General features: G+C 44.0%; 1 protein-coding gene across 1 annotated transcript in view; it reads right to left on the minus strand.

Moving 5' to 3' along the window:
- Nucleotides 1-25170, minus strand: part of SGPL1 (sphingosine-1-phosphate lyase 1) — a 405741-nt gene that overhangs the window by 318802 nt on the left and 61769 nt on the right. Inside the window, exon 2 of the mRNA XM_078643255.1 lies at nt 3054-3219. Coding sequence (XP_078499381.1) covers nt 3054-3219 — 166 coding nt within the window. The remainder of the gene's footprint in view (nt 1-3053; nt 3220-25170) is intronic.

Here is a 25170-nt window from a genome sequence, read left to right on the forward strand (position 1 = left end):
CCCCAAATTTAGATCTGGAAATGCCAGTGTCTGCACAGCCAGGGCCCTGCTGTGACTGACCCATGGCATTGCGTTACATGCAGGCTGGTGCCATTGCTGTGGAAACTTATATTTTAGCCCTGTGCCTTGCCCTTTACACGACTTTTTAAACTGTATCTTCAATGGGTAATCAGCGCCCCAGGAGGGGTGGCGGGGCGGGTTGCTGTGACGGGTAAAGGTGCAACATTGACAATGCCACTGCGAACACAAAAGAAACAACAAAAAATAAACGAGAAAAGATAAGCGCGAAGCACGTTGTTGTTCAAGCAGCTGGCAAGCCACAAAAAAGAAATAGTGCTCACAGAGTATCATAAATAACAGTAAAAAGAACAGCACAAGCGACAGGGGCAAGACCTATGGGAGGTTGCAAAAGCCCAAAAGTAGGGACTAATACGCTATTTAACCAATCAAAACCCGGCATTTAAGAAGGACAGAAAGAGGAACCAATTGCAATGCTAAAAAAACAACAAATTCTAGATACAGCGTGCCTCACAGAGCAGCACATGCGCTGCCTAAGTTTGACCTAAAAAATGTGGTTTCCTGTGTTATTCGATTAGGAGGTCCCCCTCCCGAGATGTGCCTGTGCCAGTGGATCATTCTGTTTTTGTTTTTATTTTTTTATAGGGACAGGGTGCAGCCCCCTTGCCAGAGTTCCTTTGAGGCCTAGGAACCCCATTCCCTGGGGTCTTTCCACTGAACCCAAAAATATAATTAGGGGGTGGGGTGCATTCCCCCTCGCCCCCTTTAAGCTTTATAGAGGCCCAAGGGACCCCTATCCCCAGGCCTGATAACAACACGGACCCCATCCCCCAGGACACTGCTGTTTCCTGCCCAGGAGAGTGGGCGCATTCACTTTGCTCTCGCACAGGAGAGAGCACAAAAAAGATCTTCAGCCACACGTGGAAGCAAAGGGCTCCTGCCAGCAAAACAATGGGTTCTGGATAGGAAGTCAGCAGAGGCTGCGGGCACTGGGACTCCACCCACGACCCAAAACAACTTTAGTGGTGTGGGTGCTACGAGTGGGCACTGGGGCAACCCCTTTGCAAAAATATGTTTTAAAAATTGCCGGCTCTTGCTGGCACCCAGTATGAATGCTGGCTGGGTGCTGGCAAGGGCACCAGAGGCCTTGGGGCTGCTCCATGACCCTCAATGATTTTGGTGATGTGGGTAACCCAGATGGCACTGGGGCACCATCTTTGCAAAAAGAATGCCGGCACCCACTATGAATGCTGACTGAGGAGCCTGCACGGTTCTCAGGAACAGTGGTGCTCCCAACGAAGCCCCCAACAAATGTGGTAATGTGGGTGCCCCAGAATTTCAAACTTTTTTATTCCTGGTGGTGCTCATATAAGTGGCAGCCGCACCACCAACCTACATACATGATGAACAATCAACATATACATATACAGAGGACACAGTAAGTTTACAAAGGTCAGTGATATTAGAAATTACTTTATGACAATTTGGTAAATTCAACATGTATGTTACCGACAAACAGTGCTAGATCACCTTTACCTGAACATATCAGTAAGAGGGAGTGTCCTGTAACTAAATTGAAAGTCAGTAATTCGAAAATCCTAGTGTTCCACTTTAATAGCAGCTTTTAGATCATGCAACACTGAAAACCATATGCTTAAAATTCTATATAACACACATAGTTTTACAAGTCAAAACAGTGCATGCTGGAGCTATGAGCTGCCTTTACCTTTATACACCACAACATCCTACTCCACTCCAAGAGAAAAGAATGGGCATTGATGAGACAGAACTCAACTGGTTCAGATCTTCTCTCACACATGGGTCCAAATGCATTAAAATAGCCGATTCTCTATGATCCCATTTAGGTGTATGCCTTGGAAAACCTACTCATTCTATCCTTGCTATATTATGTTCAACTGGTTTGTTGACTCTCTTCGTGAAATTCAGGCATAAAGTTATACCAAAATGCAGAAGATGAGCATTGGCATCTCAAAACTGAAAGCACTGAACGTTGATACAAACTTAATCCCTTTCTGAGACAAGCGGATAGAAGGCTCAAATGAAGCTTTTTGATAAGAAAAAAACATGAACTTATTTTTCTATATAGCAACAGTTACAAGGCCCAAGCACAAGAATTAACAAATAAAAAAATAAAGTCTTGACCAGTTTTCCTTGTTTTTAATTTAACGTTGGACAAAACAGGACATTTGTGATATGCCGTCTTCAGTATAGACATGTGTTCCTAGCGGATTACCAAAAACTCACCTTATCCTGCCTCAAAATTATTGTACACTCCACAGTTAGGATGAATTGGTCACTGGTACAAGAAAGTTCAAAATAATTATACTTGCCCTTAACTCTCTTCAATGGCTCACTTCCTAAACGTATTCTTCTTTAAGGCTGCATGTCTCACCCACAAAGTATTATCCTTTCCTCTCTACCTTCACTTTAAAACGAAATTATTGGCAATAACAGAACATTAAAGAGCTGCAAAGCACACCATCTCAACATACCATGCATCAGAAAGACAACCACCCCTAAAAATTGCTTCTCTGGGAATGTCTTTCCCACAGATATCATACTAGCTTCTACACTCTTATCCTTCACAGCCAAGTTGAAACACCATATGCAGAGTCGTCCAGTGCAAAGTATACAGTGCTTTTGTATGTAACCTATCCGCTTGTCTCTTATTGTATCATGCTTCTTTTTGGCATGTGAACTTTTCATCTACAGCGCACTTTTACCTTTTTTGATTCTAGTAGCACTACAACAAAAACATACAAATAAATAATGCCTATCAGTCTGAATAAATTATCCACACAAACCACTGCAATGTTTTAGACCCAAGACTGCAGTTCTTTTACACGATTACTATAATAGTAGTTATGATAAAGTAGCTGGATGCTATTCCAGGGCACTACCTAAAACAGTACAAAACTTTAGTGACTAAGTGGGCTTTCCACATCACATTGGCATCCTGATCCTTTCAGAGTGTGGTAAGTAGCTCAACCCAAATGGCACATTAGAACACTTACTCTCATCTTGAAACAGGAACCCATGAAGCCACACTGCCAGCAGGGTAACGACGAGGGTTGATCCGATTAGCTGCCAGGGCTCAGCATCTTTGCACTTTTCATTCACAAAATGCCTGGCCTCTTGCAGGTACGTGAAGGCGACTTCTTTATAGAAAATTAAGTTTTCCTGTGAAAACAAGAAGCACATTGCACAAATGAAATCTCAATGGCCAGCTAAACAGCTACACATCAAGAACAAATACAGACTAGCGCATAGTTGCGATTTAATCATTTTATCTGGCAGACGCTAGCACTATGTTTTGTTTTAACCATGAAAGATTGCATTAAAAATAGTCACGAATGGTAGGTAGAGAGGATTTATGAAGCTCAAACAATATCTTAGTAGGACTTGATCAGAATGAATGTAGACTTCAACACAGCATGTAAGACCATAAAAACCCTTTCACCCACAGGGTAACATGATGCATTACATCATCAGTTTGGAAGAGCACACATTAAAGGTAAGTAGATGCCTTGTCAGCTGGTAAATCAAACAGTGATAACACATACATGGAGTAATGTGCATTCTTATAGAATGTTAAGTTCATGACAAGGCGCAGCAATGCCGGGAAGAAAATTAGGTAGTGGGGCGGGAGGTCATACAATTATTATGAGCATTTGATCGTCTGTAGGTGAGATTTCAGGGTTAAATCCAATAATTTAATGAAGGTATTAGCCAATAACTTGGTTGGAGGTAAGTGGAGAAATGGCGTAGACAGGAAATATGTCATCAGGACCGTAGGCTCAGATTATTCTTTTATTCGTTCACTTTACCAAGTATACAGAAAACACAGCAGCCATTTTACATTTAAACTACTCTTCCCATGAACACCAGGGAAAAGAGAAACATCCATTACTAGTCCTTCCTTCATGACCGTAGCCAGGCATCCACATAGTCCTTTGTTAATGTTTGGCTGCCTTTTTTCCTTTGCTGCTCCACAGCCAATTAAGTCACCTTTCTAGTTTTTCTCTTTAGTTGTTTATAATATTTGCTTTTGTATTGCAGTGATTGACTTGGTGTTTATCCACATTTTCCCCACGATCGTAGGAACACATTTATGCACTCCTTACGCGATTTGCCAATTGTGTTTAACTGTGGTGCGGCCATCCGCACGAGCAAGGGCACTGTCGGTCAGTGTGGCTCGGAGGCTCCACGCCGCACGTCTCTCTCATCTCATAAGTTAGACGTGTGCCGCGGGAGCCTCATGCATGCCCGAGCCGTCCCACTGCTGTTCAGGGTGACGCCTGGTTATTTGCCAGGTCTGCAAGCCCCAAATTGAACTTATTTTGAATGCCCAATCTAGGGTCTGTATTTTGGAGCTCCTAAGCTCCCCTTACGCTCTGCAGGGGTCAGTATCCACCTGTGAACCCCTTAAAGTACTGGACTGTGGAAACAGCTCCCGGACAGCATTACCTCTGCTGAAGAAAAATAAAAGAACTTGTTGGGGTGGCTGTGTCCCAGGGTGCCAACCCTCCAGCAGTGTGCTTCAGGCCACAAATATTGGTGGGACACCCACCAGCCGAAATAGTACAAGCTTGCATGTCTAGTGCATAGAACCCTTCTCCAGAACCTTGACAGAGGCTGCAAGTGTTCCTCTCTTCTGTGATAGTGTCCAGGCGGTGTCAAAATCGGTCCAAGCTGCCTCTTGGCAAGAAGGACCAAGCTACTTACGAAGAGGAGGACTCTCTCTCATTCCTCCAATGGGAACACAAATTCTATGAGGCTGTAGACGCCTCAATTTATAGGGCAGGTAACGATCTCATAGCCCCCATGGAGCAGCGCCTTTGGAGAATATCGTGCAAGAGGGCACAAAAATGGCAGCGCATCAGGGCCCTGCCCCAGTGACACCCCCCCTGCACTGTCCAACCTCAATCCAGAAGCCTTCCCCGAAGAAGAAATTTGTTGAATGGGTGGATCAGGACGAATTTGCGATTCAAAAACAGGCATTCCTAGACCAAAACTCTCCCCAAGACAGCAATGCTGAACCCCTTCCCCTCCCTCCCTTTACTCTTGATCGGCAGGATAATCGGATGCATGTGTCTTACAAACTGTACAAGGTTTTAATAAAGAATTTTACAGCACCTTTCAACAAGATTTCCATTTGTTTCTCCATTCGCGATGCAGCCTTGATGGACAACAAAGTGTCAGCCCTTTTTCAGAAGGTGGCCATATGCCGGTCAAGGGAACACCCTCATGGTTTCCTGAGCAACCTCTTTCTAGTTGACAAGACCGATGGGGGACGAAGACCAGTTATCAATCTGAGGAACTTCAATGAGTGGCTGGTTTACCGCCACTTCAAAATGGAGGGGATTCATCTTCTCAGGGACATGCTGCTGACCACGGATCAGATGGCACGCCTGCACCTGAAAGAAGCATACTCGTCCATCCCAAGGTTTCCCCCTTAATCATTGGTTCCTGCAGTTCAGGTGGCGCTCACAGATATTTGAGTTAACCTCCCTCCTGTTCGGCCTGTCGTCAGCACCGTGGTGCTTCACAAAGGTCCTAAAACCGGTGATATAGTTTCTTAGGCACATGGCGTATGCAGGATTGTGTATTTAGACGACATGCTCCTCATGGCCAAATGCCCCAGGAAGCTTGTGGCACAACTTTCAGTCTGTGGTCAACCTCCTTCAGGGACTGGGTGTTGTCATAGACGAGGGCAAGTCCCTACTGATCCCTTCTCAACAAGTGGTTTTCTTGTTGGATTCCACTTCGTCGACTCTGAGCCTTCCGTCTCAGAAGATGGCCAAGATAAGGAACGGGCTGAGGCAAACTATGGCCAAAATACACACGTTGCTCCGACAGATTGCCCGCTTAGTAGGACTCCTATCTTCCTCCATCCAGGCTATTTTTCCAGGGTCCGCACAACTACCGGGTCCTTCAGCAACTCAATGCATACCACTTGCGGAAGGGCCGGACGTATTCTCAATCAGTTAAACCAAGAGAAAGGGACAGGGGCAGATAAATGTTCAGCATACATATGTGCCACACAGATAATGAGCCAAAGGGTATGCAGTTCCTGTCAAGAGAGAAGATCAAAGGCTGCCTGAAGGCAAGTGGGGGGATATGCTGCCTTAGAAGCAAGGGCAATCACACACCCCGAAGGGGTGTCATGCTTTATCATCGGGAAGCTCCTCGTTGGGCTGGTGCTGCAATGCCCAATGGGACCTGCTGGGGGGGCTCTTTGCAGGAGTTGTTTTTTTGCCGATGTGAAGGCTGAGGTGTGATGGTGCGTGAGATAAATTTGAGTAGATTGGTCAAAAAATGTGCAGTAAAAGTAACTAAAAGAGCCCAAAATGCTATTTAATGACTGGGTTCCTTTGTTATGGTTAACAACGTAAAGTCTGGCATGAGATGGATATAATGATCCACTCCAACACTAGGTGGTGTTTTTGAAGAAATAGAAGCTCAACAGGTTTCATGTCTCTTACCAAAATAAACATTATGGCATTTCGTCAGGACGACATGCTAATCTCCTCATGTAGGGATGGAAAATAGGTGCATGTAGAATCGTAGATAATACCATACCCTAGATAGATCACCCGGTTATATAGTATACCTTCAGGGGGAGAAGAAAAGGGGAACCAAATAATGGGGGCAGAGAGCCCCACTCGTATTAGCCGAACAGACGCTCACTTGCGTACCGAAGGTCGGTTGTTGGAGTGCACGACTAGCGGCCAACCTACCTCTCGTCCAGCCATGTATTCTCAATCAGTGCCATTAACGGACGAGGCGAGAGAAGAAATCGCCTGGTGGTTTGCCCATATGGTGGCTTGGAATGGGAGAGCAACTTTCTGTTGCATACCCGACTTAGTAATCAAATCCGAAGCCAGCAAACTAGGCTGAGACACTCCCTGTGGGGACTTCTCCACAGGAGGAAGCTAGTTACAACAAGAACAGAGTTTACACATAAATTGTCTCGAACTCCCTGCATGGTCATTCCCTGCCCAGTGCTGGACCAAATCTTGAAATCAATTGTGCGTCCTCCTAAAGATAGACAATGTATCAGCGGTGCAATATTTCAACCATCTGGGAGGTACCAGGTCACGAGCTCTGGCAGGCACTGCAAAGAGCTTCTGGAACTGCTGTCTAAATAACCAGATCTCAGTGACCACGGAATTCCTCCCGGCCAATCAGGTGGTGGACTGGCACCGCAGACATTTTTGTCACTCAAGTGCTTGGAAGCTGGACCCTCCAGTCTTTCAGGATCTGCAGTCGAGATGGGGTCCGTTCTCGATCGACCTGTTTGCATCCCACCTCGATGACCAGCTACCGTGCTTTTAGAGCTGGAGGCCGTATTCCCAATCAGAAGCGTTGTCGGCATTTCTTCACGATTGAAGCCAAGATACGGAATATGCATCTTCACCTTTCAGATGATCACTCTAGGAGCGGCTCAGGTGCGCAAGCAAAGAGCAAAGGTAGTACTGATGACACTAACCTGGCAATACCCAGAAACCGGTGCCAGGATGCTTGTTTCCGATCCAGAGAAGACGTGGCTTGGCAGTTGGGTTGGACTGTTCATATGAGGAGCAGGGTCAAGACTGATTTGCATATGGCAGGTTCTAAACTAGGGTGGCATGGTGAGCAAAGGAATGATGGATTTAACCCAGATCTCTTGACGAGGGTGAATGTAGGATTTATTCAGCATTCTGTTTTCCTGAGGCACTGTTTGAGGGTTTTCTGCATGTGTGTGAACCATTCTTAAATATTCAGGAAGCATCCTGAACACCAAGTTTTTTTGGGTGGCAGTGTGCTGGTTTAGATTACTGTAATTTTATTTGTAATTCCAGATATTATTAGGTTTCCACCGTGCTTTAGACTTCAACGTCCCTAACCGAAAGAAAGAAGAGAACAGCATCTATTAGTTTGCCCATTTCAGCATCTATTCTTAACTTCATTTCCAAGGTCAGACTGGACAAAGGACTGAGCAAATGCACACAAATGTTTGTTAAGCATGTACCAACACCAACTGTACACTTTTAGCAAGCCAATTTGAAGAGCTTATACATTACAGGAGTCGTGCCTGAGGCAACACAGTAAACTGCACCTTTGCAGCTGCGGGCGCTATATTGAGGTAAGCCACGCTTAAGCTTATCAAGAGATAAAAGAAAAACTATTTATGTGCCTGCCCCAGCACAAGAAATTCATTCTCCTTAATAACCAATAAATGTTAGTATGCTATTTTTTGCCCATGCTGGTGTAAGAGCAGCGAAGCATTAAGACCCCTCACTCATTAGGTTTTTATTTTCACTCTGGTATGGGAACAATTGCAAAGGATAAGTCTATCAGGTTCCCCTTGCCATGTCACTGCACAGAAAACCGGCCTTCCAAACTGCTACTCTGCCTGTGGCATGATCAATCAGACTGGATATGCAGGTGCACTACAGCCAAGAAGCACATATTCCGAGATGACCAGACAAGCCTTCTGACCAAACTATTTTCATTAATAAAAGTGAACCACTCATAAATGGGCACATTGGCCACAGAAACTAAACAGACTAAGATTCCAATAGAACAAGACAAGCAATGGGCAGGCTGCAAGCCCCTCTGTATTCTTGGTAAGCCCACAATATGTCTTATGCAACCAGGAAGCTGGTTGGGGACAAAGAGGAACATAAGTGAACAATAAATGAGAAAGGTTAACCTGGTCAAAACATAAACGGGCCGCTCAAGCTACAAATGATTCAGGAAGGCTCTCAAAATTTTAATCTTCAGTCAAGCCCCTGGACTGACTGCACAGTCTTTTGAGGTCAAGCCTGTGGCAGCGTGCATGAACTGCATGCACTGCGAGGCATGCTGTATTGGAGTATGCCCTGGAAGCCCCGCCCACTCTCTGACCATATTTATCATTGGCTTCTGTCATTGTCCTTTGTAAATACTGGCTTCTGATTCCTAAATAGGCTGGTTAGTCCCTCCTTAGTACCACCATGTCTTCATTTGTAACCTCCCATGAGGACTGGCCCTTTTACTTCTATTGTTATATGGTACGTCTTCTTTAGTCAAAAACACTATTTTTATTTAATGCATTTCTCCTGCTGCAGGCACAACATGCTTTCCGTTGCGCCATGCCCGCTTTCACGTTTGAAGCAGCCAGGGACAATCACAGCAGCTTCTTTTTAATGAAAAAAAGTCTTGTTAAAACTGTTAGAGGCTTTACCTACGTGTAATCAACATCTCCGTTTCAGTCTCTCCTTAGGTATAAATGGGCATGCGTCGCTCAGAGGGTGACCTGAAACTATGGCCTACTTACCTTGAAGTGAAATTACGAATAACATAATTCTACTAATGCTACTTTTTAAATGTATCAGCAGCAATTTTTCAAAACTGCCCTTCCTACGGACCTCTAGGAGCTGCTTGTGGTAATACCGCTAGACATACAGTGCTGGTCCCTTGCTCATTAGGGACTACTAGGAGCTGCTTGCGGTACTGCGCCTAGACATGCAGTGCTGTTGACTTGCTCACTAGGGACCTCTAGGCGCAGCATGAGGTACTGCATCGAGATATACAATGCTGGTTGCTGGCTCACTATGCAAGCATTTGCAATGCACTCGGTCTGGCATTACTAAAAGTATGAGCTATTAGCGTTGCATTATTATTTGCATTGCCACCTCAAACTATCAGTAGAGCAAAACCTATTGCATTGCAACTGCTTGTTTGAGAAAGGAACCAGGTTACAGACCACCAAGATAGAAAGTAAGTGTTAGAAATTGACGTTTCTGGTTGGCAGAGTATACACCCTGTCCAAGCAGGAGCCACAATCCTAGTCAGGGTAAGTCGGATGCACAGCCTAAATTAACCTGTGCTCACCCTCTGGTGGCTTGGCGCAGCTTGTAAAGATTAAATCTAAAGAACACTGCTTAGAAATCAATAGTGGGTAGACTTGCTGCAGGACTCATGAAAGGCCTGCTGACAAGTACCTTGTACAGAGCAAGCTTTGGCATCGAAGACTCCCTGCATCGGTTCAGATTCACACAGTTGTGAAACTGTGTGAATCTGAACCGATGCACTGGATTCGAGCCTCGCAGTGGGTGTCGAAGGATCGGTGCTGTGTCAAAGTCTAGCCTTGCAGCTGCGTATTCAGATCGACTCACCGCTGAACCTCGCAGTCAGACCAGCATCATTGTTGAATGGGCACTGCGTCAGCATTGGAGGGCACTGTGTCGGTTTTGATCGGTGCAAAGGGGTCACTTTGTTGCAGAAAACAGCTGCAGAACCCACTTCTGAAGCCCAGGACTGGAGCAGGCACCCAAGAGAAAAGTATGACCTACGGAAGGTAGGTCCAGCAGAGTTGCAATAAGTCTTTTGTGTCCCTGAGACTTCAGAAAATAGGAGGCATGCTGACAATCCCTTGGAGAAACTTGGGTTTGAGGATGTAAAGAGCAGTAACAGTCTCTCTCACCCCCAGGCAAGGAGCAGCAGGCAGCTGGCCAGCAGAGCAGGTAGCAAAGTGGCAGTCCCTCATAACGCACAGAAATCGTCAGGCAGCAGGAAACCACAGTAATGCAGTTAGCAAAGTGGTAGTCCCTCCTACAGCGTAGCAGCTCTTTTCCAGGCAGAATGTCCTTTGTTCCAGCAAAGCTCTGATTTGGTGGCGTTCGAGGTCCAGTACTCATACCAAAATGTGCCTTTGAAGAGTGGGAGACATCAAAGAGGCCTTTGAATATCACAAGGTCTCTACCTTTCCTGCCCTGGCTCCACACTCACTACATAGGTGGTATGCAGCTCTTTGTGTCCCCTATTCAGGTGCAAATGTCAGCTTCTCCCTCCTAATCTACTGGAGGAAGGCACATCAGCCTGGTGATGGACCATCTGGTTGCAAATATCACACCCCTTCTTGCTTTGTGTGGCTGCCTAGAAGGAATGAACAAAGCCTAGCTGTCACCCAAAACCAATATGTATTTAGAGACAGGCGGAGGCAAAGACTGGTTAAATTAAGAAAATGACAACTTTCTAAAAAAGTGTTTAACAAAGAAAGAAGTGGTTGGGCCCAAATCAGTCAGCAAAGCTAGGCCCTACAAATGGTGTACAAGAAAGAATGCCAATGCTTATGGTAATTTAACACTCACATAGGCTTTGAATTTCGTGAACGACTGTATCAGTTAACGCAGCCACCATTTACTTTTTATAATATTCAGAAAAAATTAACAGGTCATTTATTTACATCAAAATCCTACACAGTGGACCAGCACACTTTAGAGAACAGTCTATCAATCCTTTAACATGAACTTACAACCTACAAAACATTTCATAGTACATTGTATGTAACAAAAAACATACTGCAATGCTATTTCACCTATGTGTAAACATACCAACGTCTGTATCCTGGTTCTGAATTAATCTATCAGAAAAGAGCGCCACCAATTCTAAACATTTCAGAGCTCATGCTTGGAGGGCCTATACTAGAAGCGAAAAAAACTAATTCAAATAGTGGCACAGTACAGGGATATTTTCTTCACACAATATACATCATTCACCCTGTAAGCCCAAGTTGACTTACTAACTATGCTCTTTGGGTTGTGCCCTTGCCAACGCGTTTCAAACCGTGAAACACTTGGGGGAGTCTCCTCAGGACTCAGAAGAAATTGATACTCTTCAGCCAGAGGTGCATTTGTGTGTTTTTGGTCTTCCAATTCTCCTCAGGAAAAATGGATCACAAATCGTTTTCTCTTTTATGGTAGCGTCTAACTGCTGAATGTCATCTTCTGGACTCTTTTGAATATCATGAATTTTGTCTGTTTGGCGTGGGGGCTCACTTGACCAACACAAAGGCTGAAGGTGGATTTCTCATGTACACTCCCTCCTGCTCGGGAGCAGAGTTATAGAAAGGATGTACGAAGGAAAGCACAGCAGCAATTGAGGAATCCATTCCAGCCTTCATTCCATGCTGGCTAAGTGAGGGCAAACAAAATTGTGTAAAGAGTTAGCATCGAGTCATAGGTGCAACAGATAACCTAAACCATGATCCTCCGCTATATTTACAAAAAATCTTAACTCCTCTCCACCAAAAAGCGTCGACAGTATACTGCACAAAATATGCTTCAGATAACTCCATATACAGGGAAACTAAAGGCCAAACCCATAACAAAACAACATTGTATGAAATTAAAAAAGGAACTAGCTACCAGACAGCATTTTTTTTTTTTTTAAGTACCAGACGTGTAAGCAAAACAGAACATGACCATAATATTAGTCATAAAACAAGTGATACGCAGACACACAGTAAAACACACAAAATGATGGACGGAATGTTGCACATTGGCAAAACATGCACCCCCAGTCACAGATCTGGGTTTAATCTATCGTTATTTTGCTCAACACGCCACCCCAGTTCAGACATGGCCATATGCAAATCAGTCTTGACCTTGCTCCTCATGGGAACAGTCAAGCCCAAACTGCCAAGTCATGTCTTCCCTGGACCGGAATCAAGCATCCTAGGACCGGTTTCTGGCTATCAGCCGCCATCATCCAGGATACCTTGACTCCAGTAGCATGGTGAGCAAGGGACCCACGTCTGGGCATACCCTTCCCACATAGGGCGAACAGCAAAACACACAAGATGATGGACGGAATGTTGCACATTGGCAAAACATTCACCCCCAGTCACAGATCTGGGTTTAATGCATCGTTATTTTGCTCACCACGCCACCCCAGTTCAGACATGGACATATGCAAATCAGTCTTGACCCTGTGCCTCATGGGAACAGTCCAGCCCTAACTGCCAAGCCATGTCTTCCCTGGACCGGAATCAAGCATCCTAGGACCAGTTTCTGGCTATCAGCCGTCGTCAGCCAGGATAGCTTGACTCCAGTGGCGTAGTCAAAAGTGGGGTCCCACTTTGATTGTGGCTGCAAAGGAGTCGCTGGTAGTATGCAGGTCGCTGCGACATACATACTACAGCTTCTTCCATGGAGACGCAACCAACAGACTCAAGCAATGCATTCCGTTTGAACCTACAAGGTTGCCCTGAGTTTAGGAATGCATTCCTCGCAAAAGACCAGCAGTAGATTCAAGTGAAGATACTCAAATAATTGCTGTTGATTTTTATGTCCTTTTGTCACATAAGACTCGAATGGACCGCAACGTGTCAACCTTTGAACAAGAGGCACTCCAATTCAATAAATACAGGAAGTACCTTGATTTTCTCACAGATAATTTGGATTGTAAATTAATTATTCAGTTCCAGCTTGAATTTTGGAATTACCTCTGGGTGTATTTGGAACTTTAAAATGAATTAGGACACACAAGGACTGTGCAAATGAATGGATGGATAAAGTCAACCTTTAAATGGGTTTAAATAAATTTGCCTAAGAATTTCATTGTTCCTCTCATCTTATTCATCATCTTTGATTATCCAATTGAGAGCTTTGTTATAATACTCTGGGAATTCGAAGACATTAAATGTTTTTTTTTTTAGTATTTTATTTTTCGTCCGACCAGCAATTACACAGCATCCGTGAACATATGACAATTGTTGATGTGAAATACAATAGACACTCATTAATTACATTCCAGGTTACATATAGGCAGTCATCTTATATGCCACAAAGAAGAAAGAAAACATCAGATATCAGCAGTTATAGTAATCTTACACTAGTAGCCCCCGCCTCGGCCTCCCGTCCAATTCCACATCTCAGCTGGTCCTATATATGCATCGTGTCTCGTTACACCACATTACTATGTAGATAAATCAACCTTTGTACATCCAAATTAGTCCGAAGCGTCCTGTAAATATTGCATAAGTGGCTCGCAGAAGTCTCTGGGTCTGGACGCTATAGGAATGTCTTCAGGATAGGTGTCTAGTGTTGTCTTACAATAGGTCATGTCTTTGATCCAGTCTTTCAGTCTGGTTGGTCTCTTGCTGCCCCATCTGATTGCTACACGTCGTTTTGCAAGAAGTAGCGCCACTGCCAAAAACTTCCTACGTCTAGCGTATTTCAGTTTTCTGATTCCCAAAAGACAGATCAGGGGGATATTTGGGATAGATTCCAAAAGCATGGTACTTAACGCAGTAGTGACTGCATGCCAGTAGGGCTGCAAGCCCGGGCAAGCCCATGCCACTTGTAAAAAATCTGCACCTGCCACGTTGCATCGATGACAGGAATCATTGTCCCTGAGCCCTAGTTTCCGCAGTTTTACAGGCGTGTAATATAGTTGATGAAGGAACTTAAAATGGATAATGCGTAGGTTACAGTTCGATGTGAGAAGTGTAAGTTGTGTACAACTGTATTGCCAATCCTGCTCATCAACTGGGTTAACCAATGCCAGTGCCCACCTGCCCCGTGCCGCCATGGGCCCGTCAGTTTGTTCACTTTGGGTTGCGGTGTAGAGTCTCGTTACTAAGTTCTTACGATTAGGGGCTGTTAGCAGCACCTGCAGTGTCGTCAATTGTTCAGGTTCAGTAGGAAATGTATTATACAGTGCCTTCATAGCCAAACGGAGGCGCAAGTACGCAAAATGTTTCATCTGGGTCTGATGGTCGCATAGGGAGGGATCTGACCAGTGAAGGAATGTGTTATGAGGAAATGCTTGGCCCATAGTCTGTGGTCTCATATCCTCAAGGAGTATCTGCATGTTGGGTTCCTGTGTAACCGTAAGGTGAGGACGTTTCGCTGTTGGTAGTGCCCGTGCATATATCGGCAATTTGTTTGCCCTTTGCGCCAATGCATGCCACGCTCTCCAAGTATTTTTGGCTGTGTGTATCGTATCTTTCGATGTATAACTTATTGGATTGGACAGCAACGCCATCAGTGGTGTAGGAGAGACAATATCACTTTCCACCGCAACATGAGGGATGTATGCTTGGGGCTTCGTGCAATAGTATGCATGTTGAGCTTGTGCGCAAATGTAGTACAAGTGGAAATCTGGCGCCTCGAAACCTCCCAGGTGATATGGTTGGGTGAGAACTCTCCAGCTTACTCTTGCCTGTTTACCGGCCCATGTTAGTTTCTGGAGTGCAGAACGTAATCTATCAAAAAAGGCATTTGTCAGCCAAATTGGAATATTCCAAAACAAATATAGGAATCTAGGTAATATGATCATCTTTTGAAGGACTATCCTGTCCGCTAGTGAAAAGGGCATTTTTATCCATCTAGCTACTTGGTCCTCCAATCTATTCATTGCCTTGCCGTAGTTTTCTCTGATGACTGTCTCGGGATCCCTATGTATCCATATCCCCAGGTATTTGACCGGGTCAGGACATATTAAATACGTAGTTGGAATTTAATGTGACTTGCGTTCCAATAGTAAGATGTTCCCTATATTGTTGAACCAATCTAGAGATTATAAATAGCCCCTATAGAGATCCAAATGTTTTCATTACAGATTAGGCTCAAGTTTCAATACGTTTATCCAGGCAATCCCTTAAAACCCTCACTTTTCACATGCAAATCATGGTGTCATTTACCTCAGGCGTCCAGAAATGGAAATAAAGTAAACATCCTAATAAAGTAAAAGTGGACTACACTTATTTCGATATATAGACACGAATTGTGTTGTCCCCATCATGATGAAAGTTACATCTGACCTTGGCTGATAGCCTTATGGGTTTCAGACACCACACACTGCACTTTATAAATGGTGTAGCCTAATGGGTTTCAGACACCACACACTGCACTTTATAAATGGTGTAGCCTAATGGGTTTCAGACACCACACACTGCACTTTATAAATGGTGTAGCCTAATGGGTTTCAGACACCACACACTGCACTTTATAAATGGTGTTTTAACTGTGCACACGTGCTTAGTTCAAAAATCAAACTCCGTGCTTTGAAAAACAGTTGAGCTGGCAGTCAAGATGCATTTTGTTCTATGCATCACCTCAAAATCTTGCCCAATCCATCATAAACTTTACAAGCATCGGCGCAAGTTCCCACTCTATCACAAGCTCAAAGCTCAGAGGCAAGCACTGCTATCCACCATTATCAGTACCTTTACACATTCTCCACCAAAAAACACTGTGGTAAGTACACTTTGCCGTTCCAAAGAGCATTTCAGATAATAATCCGGAAGGACGGGGGTAAAAATATTGACTCCTGTAACTATGACATATAAAATTATTATATGGATTGAACTATGGATATTCAGAGACATCTTTCGGAATCCTATCATTCAAAAATACAAACAAGGGGCAAGATTCTTCCGATTTTTCAGTTACTGCCTAGCAAACAATGTACAGTGCTTAAACTGTGGTTTTTAAATAAACAGTGTTTGAAGCAATAGTAAAAATACAGTGAAGGAGACAATGGAGGCAGCTGAAAATGAGTAGGGCTGACATTGTATAACAGGGCAGAACTTCATTCAAGTTAAATCGAATAACAAATAATTGCAAAACCCAGAGGTTTGGCAGTGATTGCAGTGTTTAAAGAGAAAAACAGCGTGCCAGATACAAATGTCTACCAAGCACATTTTCCAAACCTTGATGGATGACTGGATAACCCACCAGTAGGGCAGAACTGCAGCCCTGATGACAGCCAATACAGAAATGCCAATTGTGATGATTCTGCATAAGCTATATGTTGGACTTGGCACTTGATGCAGGTTCATCCCTGAAATTTTTGCCTTCCTCATGTATTTTGTCTGACCTGTTTTTGTTGGTTTAATGACTCTGGGTACTTTACCACTGCTGATCAGTGCTAAAGTGCAAATGCTCTCCCTATTGTAAATTGATGTATGGATTAGTGACTCCATGATTGGCTGGTTTGGTTTACTTGTCAGACCCTAGTACAGTGCACTGAGTGTGCCCAGGGCTTGTAAACCAAATGCTGCTAGTGGGCTTGCAGCACTGGTTGTGCCATCCACAGAAGCAGCCTGCAAAAGTGTGTCTCAGGTCTGCCATTGCAGAGCCTGTGTGCAGTCTGGTACTACCCACTTGCCAGTCCCTAAACCTTCCTTTTTCTTCATATCAGACACCCCTATGGTAGGCCCAATGGCAGGGTGCATTGTAAGTATAAGGTAGGACAAGCCCTGACGTGAGTGGCATGTCCTAATAGTGAATTACAACCATTTTCGTTTTTCACTATTGCAAGGCTACCTATTCCCCATAGGCCAGAATGGGCAGTTAGATTATTACATCTTATAATCCTAACTGACTCAGGGAACTAGGTAGAAATTCAAGTATAGTATGCCTGAACTGAGAATGATAAAATACATCTTTCAGTGAAGTTGGTTTTAACATTCTGTGTTTGAAAATACCACTTTAAGAAAGTAGGTATTTTCTTGCCTAACTGTCCAAGCCTGCCTCTGCTAGGTTGTGTATTTCTTGTCTGGAGTTTGAGTGACAGGGGCTGGGGGATTCCAGGAGACAGGGTGAGTCAGCCCAGTGGTGAATAGAGAGATATGCATCTAGATGGGAGGGAGGAGTTGCACCTGAGACCTGAATAGGACTGTGACTTCCGTCCACAATGCTGGCTCCACCTCCTGTGGTGCGTCTGATGTCTCTGCCCAGCACTGTGAAAGGAAAGAAGGAGTCATGTGAACAGAGTGCTCCAGGACTGACCAGAACCGATTTGGACTAGGCAAAGGCCTCTCTGCCTTCAGAGAACAAAGAGAAACTGTATATAAAAGAGGGGACCCAAACCCCAGAGAATTAGATCACTTTTGGACAACAAAAAGAAACCTTTGCTGAGGAGTGGAACCAGAGAGACTGAGGAGTAAGCTGAAGTGCTGCTTGGGGGATTGGCCTGCAGTGGTTGCCTGACAGTCAAAGAAAGGAACTTTGGGTATTTTATTTCAATTTGTGAAGGATTTCCAGGGACTTGGAACAGAGTTTGCCTCCTGCTGAAGTCTCAGGGACAACAGACTTCACCCACCAGCTCCCCAAGAGTTCTCTTGAAGTGCCTGCAGTTGCGCTGGACTTTTTGAGGACTTACGTGTCGCAAGGAGCACGAAGCGCGACTCAAGAACAGGAAGCGTGTTGCCGAAATGCCGCTGCACAACACAAAGCGCCTTACCGGAGAAGAGGATCGAAGTCGCAGCAGACGCCGCTGCATCTCCGAGAATCGTGTCGCAGGGCATGTTGCGGCTCATCGCCGGAGAAGAGGATCGACGTCCCAGCAAACGCCGCCGCATCAATGGGAAGAGTGTCGCATGGTCTGTCGCGGCTCGCATCATTGTTGAAGCAACTCGCATCGCCAGGGGAGAGAATGGACGTCGCAGCAGACACCGCAGCATCACTGGGAAGCGTGTCGCAGGGCCTGTCGCGGCTCGCATTGTGTAAAGCATCTTGCATCGCAAGAGAAAAGGATCTAAGTCGCATCAAGAGGAAAGCGCCATCTTTGTTTCTTTGCACCAGATCTTCAACGCATCACCGCCCTTGGGCGTAGGGAACTACTGCATCACCTTCCCTGCAACACTTTTGTTTCCCTGCATTACGCATCTTAAGGTACATGGACTCAAAGTGTGGCATTTTAACGCCTTAACGGTGGCTGCAATTTTGCGGAAGTGCAGCACTTCCGCAAATGGGGTGGGGCCGTGTCGGCCATTGGCCGACAGTAGCACTGGGGAGGTAGTGCTGCCGTCGGCCAATGGCCGACGGCAGCACAGAACGGGTTAAGAGCTAAAGCGAACAAAGCTAATTCTACCATTTTAAGTACAGTATTGTGGATTTTTGTCATTTGTGGTCTTGTGTTAAATCTATATAAAGAATAATTATTTTTAATATTCAATTGTGTGGTGTCCATCTGTAGTGTTGTCACTGGGTTACTGTGTGTGTTCACAAATGTTTCACACACTTGTTACGGAGATAAGCCTGCCTGCTCGTGCCAAGCTACCAAGGGGGTGAGCCGGGGTTATTTTAGGAGTGTACCCCTTTACCCTGACTAGACGCAAGGGTCCCCATTTGTCACGGGTACCTACCTATGCCAACTAGAGACCCCCAAATCTAACACTATACTATAGCTTCTTCTTCCTTGCTCAATTGAAATATTTTCCCTGATTCACAGGTCATTTACATATTTGAAATAGATCTGCGCGTATGATTAACATGTGTTTGAGTGAAATGACAACGGGCAGAGGGAGAGAATTACGATTTTACCCTATAATATTTTAAGACTGGCAAGAGCACAGTTTATTTTCACTTCGGAGTTTGTGCAGCTTCCTTTCATTTTTACTTCAATCCCGCAGCACCCCTTCCTTTGCTGCACATACTATACAGTTTCAAACTTTCCACCGATCTTCACACAAATTGACCTACCTTTGCCGCTGGGACCGAATCTGCAGAGCAGGGCGATGTATTTAATTGGGGTTTAACATATCAGAGGTTCCTGCCAGCCCTAGTGGGGAGGCATCACTGTTGTCATCTATCCTGAGATGTTTGGACCCAAGGCCTCTATTGTCGACTGGGTCCTCCTCAGAATTCCGATTGTCAGCATCGTACCCAGCATCTGGATCTTCTCCTATAGTGGAGTCAGTATCGTCATCGGGGGTATTCCCAGGAGGGTCACCCTACCGACTGCCTTAGGGGTCCACCTGCCTTTTTAAGAAGGCTTTACAAAGCCGTTCAAATGCGTCTGAGGGCAGAGACATAGCTTGTGCCTCAGATATTGCCTTAACGCCACATTTGCTGGAAGGGGCACCCTAGTGCTCCCAGGGATAATGCCCCCTTATCTTCCCGTTCCGGGGTTGAATGCTGCGCTTGGCAGTCAGCATGATAATCTGCCTACACAGGGGCTTCGATGATGAGGCTATGGCTCACTGTAAAGATGCATCTACAAGCTCCTCATTCACAGGTAGTTAATTTGAGTCTGCAATGGCAGATAAAGGCCTTTGGATTATACTGGCCATCAGAGGTGTGTGGATTGTTCTAGGACCTACCTGGAGCTATTGGGACACCTGATGCTTGCTTGGGAAAGGTTTATGGATACTATCGCCCTTGGTTTGAAAAACAGGCAAAGGTGTAAAAAAAAAAAAAAAAAAAAAAAAAGAAGAAGAAGAAGCGATCGCTACACTGCTGAACCTTGAGTTATTGTTGTGATTCACAGCTGGCTGCCGCACACTCAATTAGAAAGATAAAAGACTTCCTTCCTGCAGAAAAAGTGAAGGTGAAAGAGATGCAGGTGGGGCGATTTAATTTTCAAACGCCTTCTAGTAGTGCCTAGAGTCACCGCGTCCATCACAGCAAGAGATCTACTGACCTACTCTGCCCCGACAGCCACATCGGAAGAGTGTTCCTCATTCTGCAGCCTTGATCAGAAAGATACCGTGGGCCACCTCAAATGAGTGTTGTTGGAGAGGAAATTTCATTTAAATCGTAATGATTTGAGAAAAGACACTTTCTGAGAGAAAAATGACAAACCTGCACCAACTACTTGTTTAAGAAAACATGAAAAGATAAGATTATTATTTTTGTTACTGCATTGTAAAAGCATGCAGAAAAAAATGTAGCCTAGATTATATAGTTCGTTTAACTAATATAGAGTGTGGTTTACAAACTGACAAAGTATTCCATTTATAAACGTGTGCTAGAAACGTGTATAGGGTAAGCTCTCACGTCATGAAGTTTATTCATAATCATTCTTAAAATCATTCATATGTATGAAAAACTAATGAGTTTCAAACTGTGAATAACCCGATTTTAATAATAAATTTTAATAAAATATATCGTGTGTAAACGTGCACCGAAATGACAGAAGAAAAGTAGGTGTTACACATTTCTCCTCAACGATACATCTGGGAAACTTTTAGAGACTGTATTTCATACATATATTAACACTACTTATATGAAACGAGAATCTAGTTCTACAAAATGAAAAATATTTATATGTTGGTACATACGAAATGCAGAAATCTATCTTAGTGACATGAATTATTTGCAACCATACTAAATGACAAGTGCATCATGTCACACTAGAATCATAATTGTTTTTATATTTCTTATGAATGTATGTTTAATAATTCCATATTTAATACGTTATATTGGACTAAATTGATATGGACCTGACTGCAGATGTGAAGTTTCTTGCCTTACTGAATTCACTGCCAATGAGAAAATTGCTCAGTATAACTAATAATGTGAAACAGTGTTTTCTTTCCTGAATTCTCATGAACTGTATGAGATATTAGCTACATTTTTGCTACAACCCAGGACATCTGCCTGGGAAACTGTAATCTTGAACTTGCTCATGTGCTCTTGCTAAAAGAGCATTGCACCAAAGTTTCACATACTGGATTGCTTAAGGACTGAGTAATTGTCCCACCAATTTTTCCGCATTTTCTGTCATTTCTCGGCACAGAAAATAAATAAAGACAAACAGACCAGTAATTAGCTATGTTCCCAAAGTTGCTCAACAAATAGAAGGTCTTAAGACATTGATTGAAACCACCTTACAATAAATATTGAAGCAAACTGACCGTGGACCTTGAAAAACATATCATGGTGGCAATCATAGCTCCCACGGTTGACGCTGCAGAGCAAACTTTAAAGACTAGTTTTATAGCACCTAATTGACAGCCTTTATGTATGTAGTCCTGGAAATTATTGTAAAATGTACTTGTGGTCAGTTTCTCATTGTTCTCACTCACTTCTGTTTCAACATTAAGTGGATGGGCAGTCACTTTAACATGGTGGCTCAAATAGACACATTGCTGCTTTACCATGCACACTTGTTAACTGTAACTGAACGCCACGCCTGTTCTCAGGGTAAACAGCCTTTACAACAAGGTTTTTACCACGTTGTGCCTTTACCACACATTTTTCAACACGCATATTTTTATAGCAAATATTCACTTACAACGCATGCCAATACCACGCATTTATATAAGTTGGGGGGTCTCCCCCCACAAATACATTGTTTTTAAGTAAAAACAATGTGTGGTATTGGCATGCGTTGTCAATGCATATTCTCGGTGAAAACGTGCGTGCTAACAAATGCGTGGCAAAGGCATACGATGCATTTACATGCGTTGTACTGCCGTACAACCGTTCTGAGTAGCTTTCTAATCCATTTTTTAACAGAGTTTTCGTTCCTGCTCACCACTGCTTTCCATCATCTCTAGGAGCGAACATGCTGCACTGCCCTAAGGGTAAAACATTTTGTTACTGCCTAATCCACCCCCTGTTGCTAAATTCTTGGTAACTTCAGGTAGCCCCTCACATAGCAAGTACCTTTTAAACACCTGCATGAAGTAGCTACAAAAGTGAGAAGTCAAACGGTTTCATTTATCGTAAACTTGCATATCAAAGAATTATGCATACTTTTATTATCCAATCTTCATTTTAAAATAATTTTTCAAACCTACGTTGGGTTACATGTTTCTTCCTTCTTTGCCTGATTTTGAATGGAGCACTAGGTGACTTGCAGTAATTTGAGTTTTTACTGCGCTGTGTAAAATTCTGTAGGCTTTTCCTTTAATGTGCATGGTCTAGTTATACCAAATCATTTGTATGCGTTCCATCAATGGGCAGCGAGACCACAGCATCTCTGGTTCACATCAAAGCTCGATGTGCCTTGTGGACTTGTGAGAATCACCGCTCCAAGCAGCAGTGTCTTATTTAACGTGCTATTCTAAATTGAATACATTAGATTAGAATGATGTTGATTTCAACTGGTAAAGACTTATCGTGCTGTAGAAAATGCTGCTAAACCAGAGGAGGCGTTGAAATGTTGACGATAGCATTGCAGAAGTTTGAAACACATTGTTTCACGGACATGTTTTAAGACAAGTGGCTCTGTTGTAGTTTCACTGACTCGTGCATAGGTTTGTTAATACTAAGTACCATGTTTTCTGGCACTCTTCACTGTCGTTATTGAACATTGTACTGATTTACACTATTCGGTTATCTACAATTGCCCACCTTTCTGACCTGTTGTATTAACTAAAATGTAGTGTTACACTCAATTACACCACAGGGCTTTTTGCCACAGTTTAATATAAATGTGTTTTCTCCATCTACTCTATCAAGTAATCATTTAGTTCAAATGCAGACTAAAGAAACCCACATTTATTTATACACGTGGAAAAAAAATGACAAAAAAATAATTTCGCATGGAACATTATTCTGTCAATCCTGCACACGCAAGTTTCGGTAAAACATGGAGAGTAGGATTATTGATTAAGCTACACTAAATTACATCAGTGCCTCATTAAAAAGCAGCAAATCCATCATTTCAGATAAAGGGCTTGTAAGATTGGACAGGGTCGTCATGTGCACCGGCCACGTTAGAACTTACATGGTCTGAATACTGCGCGGGTGACCACACTGGCAGTCGCCTGGGATAGACTATCAAACCTTTGAAGCCAATAAAGTGTTGGGGGGGAACACGGAAAGTACAAGAACGTTCATATAGAGCAATTACTGAATATATATATAGTTTTACAAAGCATTCCAAGTTCACCGAACTACTGATTTTATCCTTGGTGGGGTGGTGCTTTAAAAACCTTACACTGCTTTAACCAAATAACTTACTTTACAAGGATGTGTTTACATGGATGTAGAAACGATGTATGGTTAGCAGCAGGAATAAGCGCATTTTTAGGGCTCGCCTGGCGTTGGAGCGCGAAGCGCTCCCGCCAGCGAGTTCTATAGTCACTATCCTCCCTGCCAAGGGAGTGTGAGCTGTGAGCGAGCAGCTCTAGACCTGTGAACGAGCCGACTCAGGTCCGTGAACGCGCGGGAACGTCAATGTGCACGTTCACGCGCATCACGCTCCTGTCCTCCCGCGTCTCTGCCGAGGCGCACTCCAGGCCGACTTGCGGTGTGCGTCACAGCGTGTTCCAGCGGCCGGAGGTAGGTAAGTGAGGGCCGGGGGGATTTGTTTGCTTGTTGTGTTAAGTGGTTGGCGCTGCAGGCAAGGCACTGGGCTGGCGGGAAATCGAAGCCTCTTTGAAGTACATCGCGTTTTAACTTCTGTCACACCTCAACGGGATGTGGCGGTTCTTTGCGCGGGCCAGGGGTTCTCGATAGAAGTCCCGGAAGATCTTCGGGTTTCTCCACTTGGCACAGGTATATAGAATGAAATAAACTTGTAGGAGCATCACATAAAGCGACTTTTTAAAACGTATTTTGCAGTCTTACAGTTACACAGCGCAACTCGGCCCAAGAGCATTGGAGCGCTGTGCATTAGCACCATATTTTTTTCTGGCACGGGTAAATCAAGTGAATTGCCCAGAGTCACTTAATAGGGTGCCGACGCCCGGACTCGCACCTGCCTCCCAAGTTCCAAAGTTTGCAATCTCTCCTCCTTGAGTATTAAGACGGGGGAGCTATATTCTGTCCTCTCGATTGCTTTGGAGTGAGTATTTTCTAGCGATAGAGGGCCGGGGGGGTGGACTTTACAAAGGGTCGCGAAAGGAATTCTTTTGGCTAGTCAAAGCGAGCTTTATGCTGCGAAATGTACGCTTCATTATTATAATTTAAAACCCCGCTCCCCCTGGCTGCTGCCCGCAATCACTGTCACTGGGGTGCTTTTCTGCACCATAATAGATTTTCACCAGTTGTGTACTGCAGACGCTCAGCAAATTCTCTCCCTTGCTTCGCATTTTCTTTTGAAATCTTCATATTTTGGTATTTTATCCGGAAACGTCAATTGAAAGCACCTTACGAGAGTCCAAAGATAGTTATGATACAAGGTCCACAAAGTTTGGCTTCAGTCTTGACGTCTCCCTTATCGTTTTTGTGCATGTTGGTGTTAGTTAGTCACAGAGGAGATGTGTGGTGTATTTGTGAACTGCACACTCCCCATGTAAACACATTGCGGGGTCACGTATCTGCCTCCAGCCTTCTTTCCTGCAACAGCAGAAAGTGCTTAAAAGGGGTGACCGGGCAACTGCTTGTGCCTTCGAGTGGAGTCATGGAGTGATGCTTTCCACGTTTTGAGATGTTACAAAGCTTGTTAAAGATGGTTGTAGGTTTACTTGCATGTCTAAAAGGTTTTCCAAAATGGCTGCCAGGGACTACAGCTTTAGGCCACTCATTCCATTCTGATTCATAATTGTGATTTATTTTTAAGGCACAGAGCTTCTATCTTAAAGCGAAGCGTTCTATATAAAAGAAAGTTACATTTTGCAAGTGCCCGGGGATCCTTGAAATGGATTAAAGTATTTGAAAGCTTTTGGAGCTGAGAAAGTTAGCCATCAATGCA

The sequence above is a fragment of the Lissotriton helveticus genome, chromosome 5_1, assembly GCF_964261635.1.
Source record: "Lissotriton helveticus chromosome 5_1, aLisHel1.1, whole genome shotgun sequence".
Lineage (NCBI taxonomy): Eukaryota > Metazoa > Chordata > Amphibia > Caudata > Salamandridae > Lissotriton > Lissotriton helveticus.